The 14314-nt window shown below is 35.2% G+C and overlaps 1 protein-coding gene across 1 annotated transcript in view; it reads right to left on the bottom strand.

Moving 5' to 3' along the window:
* MDGA2 (MAM domain containing glycosylphosphatidylinositol anchor 2) overlaps window positions 1-14314 on the bottom strand; it is a 928200-nt gene that overhangs the window by 233468 nt on the left and 680418 nt on the right. The window contains exon 8 of the mRNA XM_018054380.1: window positions 1584-1877. Within this exon, the coding sequence (XP_017909869.1) occupies window positions 1584-1877 (294 nt within the window). The remainder of the gene's footprint in view (window positions 1-1583; window positions 1878-14314) is intronic.

Below are 14314 nucleotides of genomic sequence, written 5' to 3'. Positions count from 1 at the left end.
TCCACAGAGAGATTTCAGTAGAGTGAAAACGAATTGCCCAATAGCTTTAGGAACATTGAAACTTCCTACATAGTTCCAGAGGAAAAAACATATTCCTGTGATTACTAACAAGAATGAAGTACTCCAAACTGTATCCACATCCTGATTACCTAAGGGTGTCTCTTATTTATTGGAGAATTGAGGAGATTCTTTAAAATTTTGTTTTTCTTTCTGAAACTTGTTTTCACATGAACCTCCTACCCTATGAGCTTATTATCATGAGTATAAAGGCCAGTGAGAAAAAAAAGGTAACATTCAACTGTGGAATGGAACTCACCATTTAAGAGCTGCATTCTTTACAGATAAAACTAGTAAGATACTTGACAAGTATAAGTTTGCTTATCCACAGGACAAACAGCACATTGAAACCTGAGTTTCTAAAGTATAGGGACAGGAAAGGGTTAAACAGGAGCCAGACCCTTTCTCCTCCCATTACTCACACTCACAGTCCTCATACATAAACATGTGTGTTGTTATCTGTTGCAAACATAATCCTTCCATATTTCAACTATCTTTCCAAATTTAAAGTAAGATAATTCAATCTTCCAACATCTTTATGACTAATATAAAAATAGATATTTTGGACTGATTTCTATTTTCCATTTTCTGTGTTAGGAAAGAACCACAAAAGAAAAGAACATCATTGCTTATTAAAGTGTATAGTTACTTCCAATTCATTCTTTTTCTTAAAGATTTTGCCACCATGTAAATAATAAATAATACCTCAACTAAATTTTACAGCAACATTCCTGGAGTTTGAACAGATTGTGCTTAGCTTGCTTCTTCTCTTCAGTATTACCCACACCACCTGCTATCCAAATTCCAGGGCATCATTCTCTAATAACCCAACACCAGTAACATTGTTAAATTTCTTAATTTCATGAGTTTAGGCATTTTTACACTAAAAGCAAATACAAAGCACACCATGTCTGCATTTTTTGTTAGCCCTTTCAATGAAAATAGTTAAAAATCTATCATTTTCAGCTCTCAGAGTTAAATAATTATCTGTTAGGAAAGTAAAGCAAAAAATCAGCACCTAATATCTGCCTGAATTATCTCAATATTACTACAATTATGTAATTTACTCTTACATTTTCAGATAGCAAACATAGCATTGCAATGATTAGGTCTCCACAATTTAAGCAAAGGACACCCTGAAATAGGTGAATAATTTGGGCAAAGGACAGGCAATTGCTGAAGCAGAAACATAAACAGTGAAAACAAAAGAATATTATAATCTGAATTAGCAATTACTTCCAATTTCCATTTTGCTTCATTGCACACAGCCAGTTTTTAACCATTAGGCTTGTTGATTCTTTGGCCTTAACCAATGACATAACACCATCATAATCATCACACACATACTAATACAATTCTTTTCCATTAGTGTGTATTAGCTCAAATAATAGGCAGACTTAGGGAAATTATAGTTTAAATTGGGTAGCAATAATGTAGAAATATTGATTCCTAATCCAACTCCAAAAATTACCTAATTTTCTTCCCTTCTCCCCCCAGTAGAAATACATAGAAAAAAATGCACTCACACTGCACGATGAGCTGCACCAAGGCTTCTCTTGGTTTCACGTTAAATCCATTATATTGGCTGGTCTGACATCGGTACATTCCTGACATTTCCCTAGACACATTCACAATCCTCAGTGTTCCATCATAACTCTCCATTTGCATACTCCCGTCAGGCATTGCGACTTCTTTATCCGCTCTAGACCAAAGGATGATGGGTTTAGGTTTTCCAGTTACTTGACACTGCAGTTCTATTGTGTCTCCTTCTCTGGTGACCAAAGGTGATTTTTCCTGTGGAACAGTCAGATTGGGTGGAACTTGAAATGGGAAAAAGAAAATTTTTCAAGGTTAGTATATACTGGTAAAGCGTATTCAAACACAGAAAATCATAAGGAAACAATTTCTGCTGGTTGAAGAAGTGTGGCAATTCAGATGACAAAAATTACAGAGACCTTGGGATAAGTGGCACATACCCTCATTTAAGTAATTCTAAATTGTTTTCATGTTCTCAAATGAGGACTTCAAACATTAGCAAGATAAATAAGCATTAAACTGGAATGCAAATGATCAACAGAAGAACAATCTACTCCATGATTGGCCATTATCAACCATTAACTGGGTCTTTAACATCTGCATTTCACAAAAGAGTGATCCTACTTGCTACGGTAAGAGTAAGTTTTTCAGTCTTCTGCTTCTTAGGCCATTATCTCTTACCCAAGGACGCTATAAGAAAGGGATAAGAGATATTATAGACTTAGTAGGTACAGTAAATGCAATAGGAAGGGGAAAAAGAAGAACCTCTGATATAAAATCCAAAGTTCTGAAAACTGATTTAGAAACTGACCAAACTGCTAAGGTTTAGATTTTGTTCTCTCCCCTGAGAAAATGAAATGGAACAATGGGTTTCAATGGCATACTCTGACAACTGAATGTATCATTCTTTTCGATTTTTAGTATTTTTTGACATTTGAATTTCATACGATTTGCCTTGAACACATTTTTAGATCATTGTAAATAGGTTGTCATGACATTGCCACTATTTCTATAAAATGTATTTCAAGTGAGTTTTGAAAAATATATTTCAATAATATAAGAATGTAATTTTCTCAAGTAAAGCTAATTTCTGATGTTGCCAAAGATATTTATTAGAAAATTAGGTTGATTTTTAAAAACTGTGTATTATTTATTTTGGTTGTGCTGGGTCTTTATCGTGTTGCGACAGCTTCTCTAGTTGTGGTGCGTGGCTTCAGTAGTTGTGGCGTCCGGGCTTATAGTTGCAGTATGTGGGATCTTAGTTCTGTGACCAGGAATCAAACCCAGGTCTCCTGTACTGGGAGTGCAGAGTCTTAGCCACTAGACCATCAGGGAAGTACTAGATTGATTTTATAGGAAGTTAACTTTACCACACTTAAAAACATGAACTAATAAAAGGGAAATATTATTCAATGAATTTTTAATTTTTTTTTAAAAAGGTATCTCCTGTTCCACTGGAAGACTTTTACTTCTCATACAAATGTATATGAATTCAAAAGTATTTATACAATAGAGGATCTGTAAGAAAAGCATGGGCTAAATTAGAATGGCAGAATAAGAATAACCAGAAACATACACATAATTCTATCCTTGTGAAAATGTCATACATTTTCCCCTTTGGAGGTAATACTGCATATGAACAAAAAGGCAAAAATTTTATTTGCCCTTCTAGCATTACTGTGCTCCAGTGCTCAGGAACAAAACAAACATATTTAACCTTTAATATATTTTTCTACTCATGTTGAACTGTTTTCTTATACATTCAGAAAACAAAATTTACAAAGTGATATCAGAATTAATTATTTTGCTGTTTAAATATCTTCATGACTACTTTTCCATTTAATTCCTTCATTTACTTCTAGTTTAAAAAATTATTTAACCATGCACAGCATCTTAGAAATTAGAAAACATGAAATGTTTACCACTATCTTCTTGAAATATGTATACATTCTAGGAAATGGCATTAACAAAAACATATTTAAATATGGCTGCATTAAAAAAAACCTATATGATTAAATCATTTACTCTTGTAAATATAAACCACTAAATAATGTAGCTAAATAATTTGTTCTTTTTGAAATGAACCACCAGAGAATGATAACAATACTAAACAAGCATCACCTTGTAACAATAGGATCAAAAAGAAAGCTGAAATATTTATTCACCCTCCATGAGAAAGGATACAGAATAACAGCAATAACCTCAACATTTAACATTAATTATGCTCCTACTGTGTACCTGGCATAGTTAGGAACTTTACATTTTCATGAATTCTCATGACCATCCTTGAATCAAATGTTTAATATTAAAATTTAACAAATGAGAAAACTGAGAATAAGAGAAGATAAATATTTTGATTTGAGCAGAATTAAAACTGAGGCAAATTGATAGCAGGTGGCTGATGTAGAGATATGAACCCTGAAGCAGGCTTTAGCAAACTATGGTGTTTCAAAGGAACAACGAGTTAGCACTGGACTCCTCTCCTTTTGCTCATAATTACTTTGTTCCTATGGACAAACTGGAACAGTTTTCCCTGCTTATCTCTTGGTTGGCATCTCAGGGACAATAAAACAGTCTAGGTAGAAATGTGACGGAGTATGTAACACATATGCTACAAATTACCTTATCTTTCTATACTGCATCTTATATATCTGCCTTAAATATCTATATATAAAAATACTAGAATAATTCCCATATATGGCAAAATAAATGTCCAAATTATTTTACATTTGTACAAAATAAATGAAAATAAATTATACATTGAAAGATTATTTAATGGAGTGTTATTTAAAATTGGAAAATTTCACCTCTTCCAAAAACAAGTCACATGACCTTGGCCAAGCTTAAACACTCTGAGTATGAACTGCTTCATTTTTGAAACTAAGAATTGAAATTTAACCAACTCCAAGGGTATTAATGTGCTGATTATAGGAACAAACAGTAAAATATTAAAGACAGAGAGGGCTAATAAAAGTATCCATTTTCTGATTTAAGAAGATGAATATTCAAAGATCTTATTACATTAGGCCAGTCTAACAAAAAAAGACCCTTGGCTAGCTATATTCTTTTTAAGTTTATCATGCTAAATAGTTAAAAAAAAAAAACCTCCCTTGTAAATGTAATCATTTGTTAGATAAACTTTTATCCTTTTGTAATACAAATTATAGAAATGTAAACCTCAGTTTTAATCTAGGTAAGTTACAAATTTATTTTTTAATATATTTGCTCATTTTAAAACAAATACCAAAATCCAGTTAAAATACAGCTTATTTTCCACCCTTTCCATGATGTTTTTGAAATTTTTATTTCAGAGTTAACCCCTTCTTTAACAGCTTTCTTGGCTAAGAAGTTCCTAAAATGTTAAGTTTTTATAGGCTTCCCTCTTTCTCTCCACATTATATTTTCCATTTTCTAGAATGCTCTAAATTATCATTATTATCATATTTTTTTCTGTTAGGAGATTTTGTTTATTCTCATGAATCTCTCTCTGTTTTGTAGGGTTATAATAAGAATTATAACTTTACCTCAAGATTCTTTCAGTCTGTAATTGCAGCCTACTATGATTTTCCAAAATTCTTGCAAGTCCTTAAACCTAAGCACTATTTATTTCTTGACTTAGTTGATAGCTAATTATGAGGACACTTGATATGCTAATGAAAACCCATAGACTTTTCTTTGTTTAGCATTTATTCTAACTCATCACTTCCAATCAGCTGCTTTGGTTTGTCTATCAAAAATCTCTCTTATATCTACCCATTTCTTTTCATGGCTACTGGAAGATTTTTTAGTAAATTCATCATTATTTCTTCTTGTGACAATGTCCTAAGTGGTCTTTCTGTCACCAGTTTAATTCTTCCTGTCCTCCTGCTTCCCTGTCATAAGATTTATCATCAGAAACACAATTATGTTTCTGTCACTATGAAAATTTCAATCCTCAGTGAGAGTGCTCATCCTAATGCTGCTTTAATTAAAAAAAAGAAACTGAAATCAGACTGACAGATTTTGAAAAAATCATGATATAGTCACATAATAGATTATGATACAGCATTTTCAAGTGATGATGTAATTGACCCACACTTATTGATAAAGATATTTATATTGTTATGCAAGAAAAGCATTCTTGTGAATAGTATGACCAGCTATAACCACTATTAATAAGTGAGTAAAAGATGTTACTGAATGGTATATACCGTATCATATTTTTATATAGAAAAGACACATGCCAATGAATGTCAGCAGAGAGCTTCTTAGAGGGGAGAATATACATGATTCACCTTTATATTTGCAGAATTCCCCACTCTCTTTTGCAGTCTCTGAGCTAATAGGAACTCAGTAAAAATGTTTATACCAAATATACAAATTAAGACAGTGAGGCAGTTGATCACTGGGTTAGAGAGGAAAACAAGACTTTCACAGGGGAAAATGTAGAGGAAAAGAAAGCCTAGAAGGAACTATGCTGAAACACTAACAGTAGTTCTCTCTGAATGTGGAATTATTGCCAAGTTTTATTTTTGGTATATTTTTCTTCATCTTTCACTCTTCTATAATATGTGCTATGCATATTAGCATATTGTAGGGTTCAAGAACTCAGAGAAACTTAAAACATTAATGCAGCCTGTTTTCCAAAGCTCATTTGATGAAAACTCCACTTTTCAATAACAACAAGAGGGTCACTCCAGATACACTGATCTAGACAACACAGCCTTAGAAACGCTCTTCTAGAATCACTCACTCCTACAACATTCATTTACTTACAGTTCCACTGACCTTGAACCTCAGCGCTCTTGCAGTTTTTTCCTGCAGTAAAGTGTTCAGCAAGTCTGGCCCTGTCTTCTAGCACTCCTGTTTGTCCCATGTGTTGAGATTCAGTTCAAAGTTATCACTTAGGTGATAACTTTGCCCACCCCTCGGCTGAGCTGGTTGTTCACATTTCTTGACCACATATTGGGTGTATACCCACTTCAGCTGTACTCATGGCTTCACTCTGTATTTTCTCCCATGTCTATATCCCTGACTACACCGCTCTGAGAAGGCACAGAATGTCTTGCTCTACCTCTAAAGCCTAATGCCCTACTTTTCTGGTTGGCAGAAACCAGGAAGTTATGAAATAACTGAGGAAGGAAGAAGGAGAGAGAGAGCAAAAGGAGTTAAGGAGGAGAAAAGATAAAATGCTAAGACTATAACAGAAAGAAAAGTGAAAGTTGCTCAGTCATATCCCATTCTTTGTGACCCCATGGACTACACAGTCTATGAAATTCTCCAGGCCAGAATACTGGAGTATTCTCCCTTCTCCAGAATACTTTCCCTTCTCCAGGGGATCTTCCCAATCCAGGGATTGAACCCAGGTCTCCTACATCGCAGGTGGACTCTTTACCAGCTGAGCCACCAGGAAAGTCCATAACAGAAATAAATATGATAGATAAAAATCATGAATATTTTTTAAAAAGCGATAATGACCAAATGTAATAATTCTACAATTATTTCAACTAGCAGAATTTCCACTAAAATAAATTTTTAATACAGATTTCAAATGTAGTAGTTATTGAGATCTGGGGAGGTATGTGAGAGTTAAGGGGATCTTTCTGATGGCTCAAAAGGTAAAGAATCTGCCTGCAATTCAGGAGACACCAGTTTGATCCCTGGTTTGGGAAGACATGGAAGTGGCTTCCAACTCCTGTATTCTTACCTAGAGAATTCCATGGACTGAGGAGTCTGTCAGGCTACAGTCCATGGGATCTCAAAGAGAGTTAAGAGAGTCAAAAAAGGGCTCTTGCAGTTTTCCTTTTCTTTCACTTTTCATTTAAGATTTAGATAGATAAATTGTAAATTAAAAACAAACAAACAACAAAAGTGCCAACAGGATATATTATTTAATTTGGTCATAATGGTTTTTATGTTCTTTCTCTAATCAACTAAGTTATTTTTTATTAAAATATAGACTCATAACAAAAACATCAAATTAAGGAGAAATTTAAGAAATGTCTAAGCTTGGTTTATTCATATTACATTAGCTAGAAAAATGTCTCTCCTATTGAAAACACAAAGATACATACAGTCTCTGATATATAGCCTATAATATGCTGACCTTGCTTTGATTTTTCTTATCTAAAATGCTATTGTAGGAGATGCTATAATCAAAGAGACTTCAAAAACATGATATGGCACCAAAACTTCTCATTCCAAACATAACAAAAAATAGGCAAGTAATTTGAGCAAACCAGTTTTCTGTCAACTTTTCCATTGTATCACAGGCTGTAAACTAAAGCAAGTGTAGAAAATAAAAATGCTTTCATTTCTTCATTAGGAAGGAAGGTGAGGAAATTCAATCTTAGCTTTTACTCAAAAAATGGCAGGCTTATTTTCCTCACTGAAAAGAATACAGGGGAAAGTTAGTTAATCTCAACTATATGAGAAAATATGCTGTTAGAAACAAAAAAAATCAGAATATGCTTATTATGAGCTTATTGCTTTAAAATATATACATCTGTATAGTGTATTTTAATAGTAGATATTTAAATAAGATCCATTTCTTTAATACAAAAATTATAATAAAATAATAAGTGGAATTGTCTCCAGAAGGACATCCAGATTCATATTTTCAAGAATCCTAAAATAAGTATGGCACTAATTTAATTATATTTGAATTTTAGGGAGAAGTAATTTATAACACATATGTATGTTTTAGAGTGGAATGTATAATCGATATTTAAAACATAAATAAGACCAAAATAATATTTTTTGTTTATAAAAATGAACCTCAGAAATAAAAAGTCAAGCATGCTCATGCTGACTAGGTCTATGTAAACACATGTAAAAAAGTTAAGACTCAAGAAAATAGTGAATTTGTAGATTTAACTAATCCAAATGAACCGAATTTATTGTATTTTTTTTAACCTTCAAAAACAACAAGTGAAGTAAAACTTTCCTGTAGACTTTATGTGAGTTTCAAGCTTAGTGACCTAGTGATTGAAACGCAAAGGTTAGAAACGTCCTTAATTTAGACCTCAAAATTTTAAAGGAAACATATTCTCTCACACTTGAGTGCTTTGTCAGTGTTTAAGTCAGCAGTTGTTGTTGTTTTTTTTTTTTTTTTTCCCCCCGTGTAACATATTACACATTAGCTTTGTAAACATGTGGAGAAGGAAATGGCAACCCACTCCATTGCCCTTGCCTGGAGAATCCCGTGGACAGAGGAGCCTGGTAGGCTACAGTCCATGGTGTCGCAAGCAGTCAGACACGACTGAACAACTTCACTTTCACTTTCTTGAAGCATGAGACTTGCCCATGGATATAGTTGGATTTAGAGGTTTTGAAAAATCAAAGAATGATTTTACATGAAGGTATAGAACTGAAAGATGGGGAAACAGTGGAAAAGGTGGCTGACTTTATTTTTGGGGGCTCCAGAATCACTGCAGATGGTGATTGCAGCCATGAAATTAAAAGTTATGACCAACCTAGACAGCATATTTAACAGCAGAGACATTACTTTGTCTAAAGGTCTGTCTAGTCAAGGCTAAGGTTTTTCCAATAGTCATATATGGATGTGAGAGTTGGAATATAAAGAAAGCTGAATGCCGAAGAACTGATGCTTTTAAACTGTGGTGTTGGAAAAGACTCTTGAGAGTCTCTTGGACTGCAAGGAGATCCAACAAGTCCATTCTGAAGGAGATCAATCCTGAGCATTCATTGGAAGGATTGATGCTTAAAGCTGAAACTCCAGTACTTTGGCCACCTAATGCGAAGAGCTGACTCATTGGAAAAGACCCTGATGCTGGGAAAGATTGAAGATGAGAGGAGAAGGGGACGACAGAGGATGAGATGGCTGGATGGCACCACCGACTCAATGGACATGAGTTTTGGGTAGACTCCAGAAGTTGGTGATAGACAGGGAGGCCTGGCGTGCTGTAGTTCATAGGGTCGCAAAGAGTCAGACACGACTGAGCGACTGAACTGAACTGAAAAGACTGAATGGGCCTCCCGAGTGGCTCAGTGGGTAACGAATCTACCTGTAATGCAGGAGATGCAGGATAACTGGGTTCAATCCCTGGGTCAGAAAGATCCTCTGTAGAAGGACTTGGAAACCCACTCAAGTATTCTTGGCTGGAGGATCCCATGAACAGAGGAAACTGAAGGGTCCATAGGGTCACAAAAGTCGGACATGGCTGAAGGGACTGAGCACACATGCAAAGAACTAAATCGCTTGCAATTGCAACAGGTATCAATGGCATATCAGAAATGCGTTTTAGTAATGGACTATGGGTTAAGTATGGAGAAGGAAATGGCAACCTACTCCAGTTTCTTGCCTTGAGAATTCCATGGACAGAAGAGCCAGGCAGGCTTACAGTTCATGGGGTCACAAAGAGTCGGACATGACTGAATGACTGACGTACACACATGGCTTAAGTAAGATAAGCCTGTGGTTAAGTGCAATCGTCAGCATCTGGTTCTAACTACACTCAATTTTCTTCCATTCAATTCAGTATCTTCAATCTAAGAGAGAATAATATCATAACTATAAACTATGTTTTAAGACCTTCACATACTAATGGTTGAAATATTTTAATTATCATGTACCTCATACAGCTATGAACACATTTTGATGAACATACCACTAAGATTTGGAATAACAGCCTTAATATATGGAATTTATAAGTGGCCATTAGAAAACATTCATATGATATAAGGCAAATCTGATAATTCCCTTCAATATAAAAATAATTATAATCCAAATATCCAAAATACTTTTTAAACAAATAAGCTTGAATCATTTTCTTAATAATTTGTGTCAATTAAAATATCTAGTAAGATGTGTTTGAAAGATATTCAAGGTGACAAAAGAAATCCAACATGCTAAAGTGAAAGTGAAAGTGAAGTCGCTCAGTCGTGTCCGACTCTTTGCAACCCCATGGACCGTAGCCTACCAGGCTCCTCCGTCCATGGGATTTTCCAGGAAAGGGTGCTGGAGTAGATTGCCATTTCCTTCTCCAGGGGATCTTCCTGACCCAGGAATCGAACCCGGGTCTCCCGCATTGCAGGCAGACACTTTACCATCTGAGCCACCAGGGCAGCTCACTTATTAATGAGCTTCTCATATACGCTTTCTTTCAGAGACCATGATGGGTAATAATATTTGATGAAAGATAGCAACACTCGAAAAGCTCATTTCTCATGACAGAAATAAAGGTTGCCAATAGATACTTCCTGTTTTGTAAAAACATGGAGATAATATGGTGATTTATATGATATGCAGTACAGAGAGTGCTTCTGCAGTTTTTTTTTAAATATGAAGAATATCCCAGAGCCATAGGTTAATATGGTATAATAATATATCACATTGCTGCACTTTCTTCTGAATTATCCCCCCCTTTATAAATCACTAAAATCCAATTGATGTCTTTTTTCTCTCTTGTTCTAAAAAGATCCTACTATTTCTGAACTAATCTTCCTTTAAAATATTATTCTACAGTTCAAATAGCGTCAGCAGCTCCCCATTTTCTAGAACTAGACTAAATTCCATTGTTTGTTTTCCATCTTACCTTCCACCATTATTAATTTATAGTGCTTTTGTGAAAAGCTCTCTATTCAACTTAGATAGGTTGCTTTTGGTCTGCTTTTGGGCTTCCCTGGTGGCTCCGATGGTAAAAAATTTGCCTGCAATGCAGGAGACCCGGCATTGATCTCTGGGTTGGGAAAATCCCCTGGAGCAGGGAACGGCTACCCCTGGAGAAGGGAATGGCTACCCACTCCAGTATTCTTGCCTGGAGAATTACATGGACTAAGGAGACAGGTGCCAGGCTACAGTCCATGGGATTTTAAAACGTTGGACACCGCTGAGTAACTAACACTTTCACTTTGGTTGGCTTAACACTTGGCTCATTTCCTATTCAATGCCTTCCATCTTTCCCTGTAGGAATGACTTTTCCAAAATAATTCCCATCCAATGATTCCCAATTCTTCTAAGGCCCCATTGAAATTTCCTATTCTCTTGTCTTTCCTAATTTCTGTATCTTTGTATCACACTCCACATCTCTGAATAACAGTATGTCTGACTTACTCTATCAATGTATTACGACAAAATGTCTACTCCCTTTTATATGTAGGTAAAACATTCTAAGGTAAGTATCAGATTTTATCTATTTCCTCAGAAATGGCTCCGAGACCTTGTGATGTGTTATCTTAGAGGTGCTTAATACATTTTTGATTGATTGATGGAGCACCAATCAAGGTTACTAAGCAACCACAGTAAGAAAACTATTGATGAATAATCACCTCTTGATTATTTGAGCTTAGTTATAAAGTATATGAATTTCAAGATCATTTTTTTACACATGAACGCTATTTTTAACTGAAAAAGAAAACCCACAAAAACAATAGGTTTCATAAAGTTAGGTCTTACACTAGATTTTAATTTGGGCACAGTAAAGATGCTTGAGACTCCCTTGGGCTGCAAGGAGATCCAACCAGTCCATTCTGAAGGAGATCAGCCCTGGGATTTCTTTGGAAGGAATGATGCTAAAGCTGAAACTCCAGTACTATGGCCACCTCATGCAAAGAGTTGACTCATTGGAAAAGACTTTGATGCTGGGAGGGATTGGGGGCAGGAGGAGAAGGGGACGACAGAGGATGAGATGGCTGGATGGCATCACTGACTCGATGGACGTTGAGTCTGAATGAACTCCGGGAGTTGGTGATGGACAGGGAGGCCTGGCATGCCGCGATTCATGGGGTTGCAAAGAATCAGACACAACTGAGCAACTGAACTAACTAAAGATGCAAGGAAGTAAAATATTAGAAATATTTGGTAGTAGTGAGTAATTTGTCTATGTTGGGGCTTTCCCCCATCATCAGTAAAGAAAAGGCTAGTTGGCTTTACAACAGAATGTCAGTTTAGACCCATATTTTAAGATTTGTATTACTTACAGTCTTTTTTGTAAATCACATATGAAATAGATATATTTTTAAACATGCCATCATACCATATGGCAAGCTTACTGTTTCTGTCCATGATATGAATAAGCATAAATACTTCTCTTATCATATGCTGTGGATAAAAACTGTCCTTTTTGCACTGACACACACATTTTTTTTTTTTACTGAGTCATCCATAATAAAGCAGAAGATTCTAATAAAGCAAAATTGACAGTGATTTACAAATCTAGCTACAGAGCAGGATGAAAGCATGCATTAAAAACAAACATGAGATTAAAATACCATGATGTGTGCTTTCGGAAATTCTAAAGGGAAATGGGCATGCATACACCCACATAAACACATACACACACATGCAAAATGCTTATTTTTTTTAAAGAGTTAAAGAAAATCTCATTCTAAGGGTATTGCTAGTGATTTGAAATCTATGGGAGGAGGCAAGATTCTGAGGAGTAGCAACTGTGGAAAGTTTAGTATTAGAAGATGGAGGACACGCAGTGAGTGTCACTCAATCAGGATAACGGGTTTGGCAGGCAACAGTTGTGGCTGTTCCAACTCCCCTCTCCCAGCAGGTGCTGCTATGGCACAAGAATTGTCTCCAAGGGCTTCAGTGGAACACAAAGTATAAGATGAAATAGCAACACAGAAAATAAGTCCCTGAGTGGCATTCATATTTTCTCTGCTAAACAAGATACAGGGCCAGTTGCAAATAAACACAGGTTCCATCTTTGCTGCCTCAAACAGATCAGTAAATGGGGCCTTAAGCTGGGGATGCTTATGTAGCATTTGTTTAGATTTAGTTTTCAAGTATCTTGAATTGTTATGATCTTCTCATAGTCTGGTTTTCTAACTTGAGCTTATAATAAAATATTTTATAGAATCATTAATAGAAATCTATGTCAAGAAGACAATGTTTTGCTGATATTCTGGGGCAAAGATGTGAAAGCATATCTTTTTTATTTTTTTTTTCCTGGGTTTAACTTCTCTTTCCTGACTTATTGTATGTTTCTCATATACTGAAATACAGAAGTGAATGATGGTCACTGACTGAATATGCAAAGTATTGCAAGTGAAACACTTATTTTCTTTGGAACAGCAACAACAACAAAAATGAGACCAAGATCATTCTGCTTGCTGGTAACTCAAATTACGTTAACCTTTTAGCAAGCCAGGAATCTGAACTAGACTGAAAATGTTGGAAGATACGGACCACAAAAGAAGCACTTGCTTTTATTCTTTAATAAGAAAGGAGATATTATAATAGTCAAAACAGCAAATAAAATGCTAAGATTTCAATTATTTAGAAAAGAAAGAATCATGGTTTTGCATTGTAGACTTTGCCATTTGATTTTGGAATACATTCTTAAATAAATGTAGTTACATTACACATCATTTTAATGTGCATTTCTCGCTTTACATTGTTTTACTTGTTGTTTATTTTATATTTATTTTAGACTAGGGAAATGATGTTAGACAAAAGCAAATTCAAGTGATTTTCTTATTTGATTTTGAAATAGGTCATAAAGCAGCAGAGACAACTCACAACATCAACAATGCATTTGGCCCAGGGACTGCTATTGAACATATAGTACAAGAAGGGTGGTTCAAAAAGTTTTGCAAAGGAGATGAGAGCCTTAAAGATGACGATCATGGTGGGTGGCCATCAGAAGTTGACAATGACCAATTGAGAGGATCACTGAAGCTGATCCTCTTAAAACTACACAAGAAGCTGTCGAAGAACTCAACCTCAACCATTCTATGGTCATTTGGCATTTGAAACAAATTGTAAACG

This window comes from Capra hircus, chromosome 10 (assembly GCF_001704415.2).
Source record: "Capra hircus breed San Clemente chromosome 10, ASM170441v1, whole genome shotgun sequence".
Lineage (NCBI taxonomy): Eukaryota > Metazoa > Chordata > Mammalia > Artiodactyla > Bovidae > Capra > Capra hircus.
The sequence above is the reverse complement of the archived record's forward strand: the minus strand, read 5'-3'. Positions and strand labels throughout refer to the sequence as shown.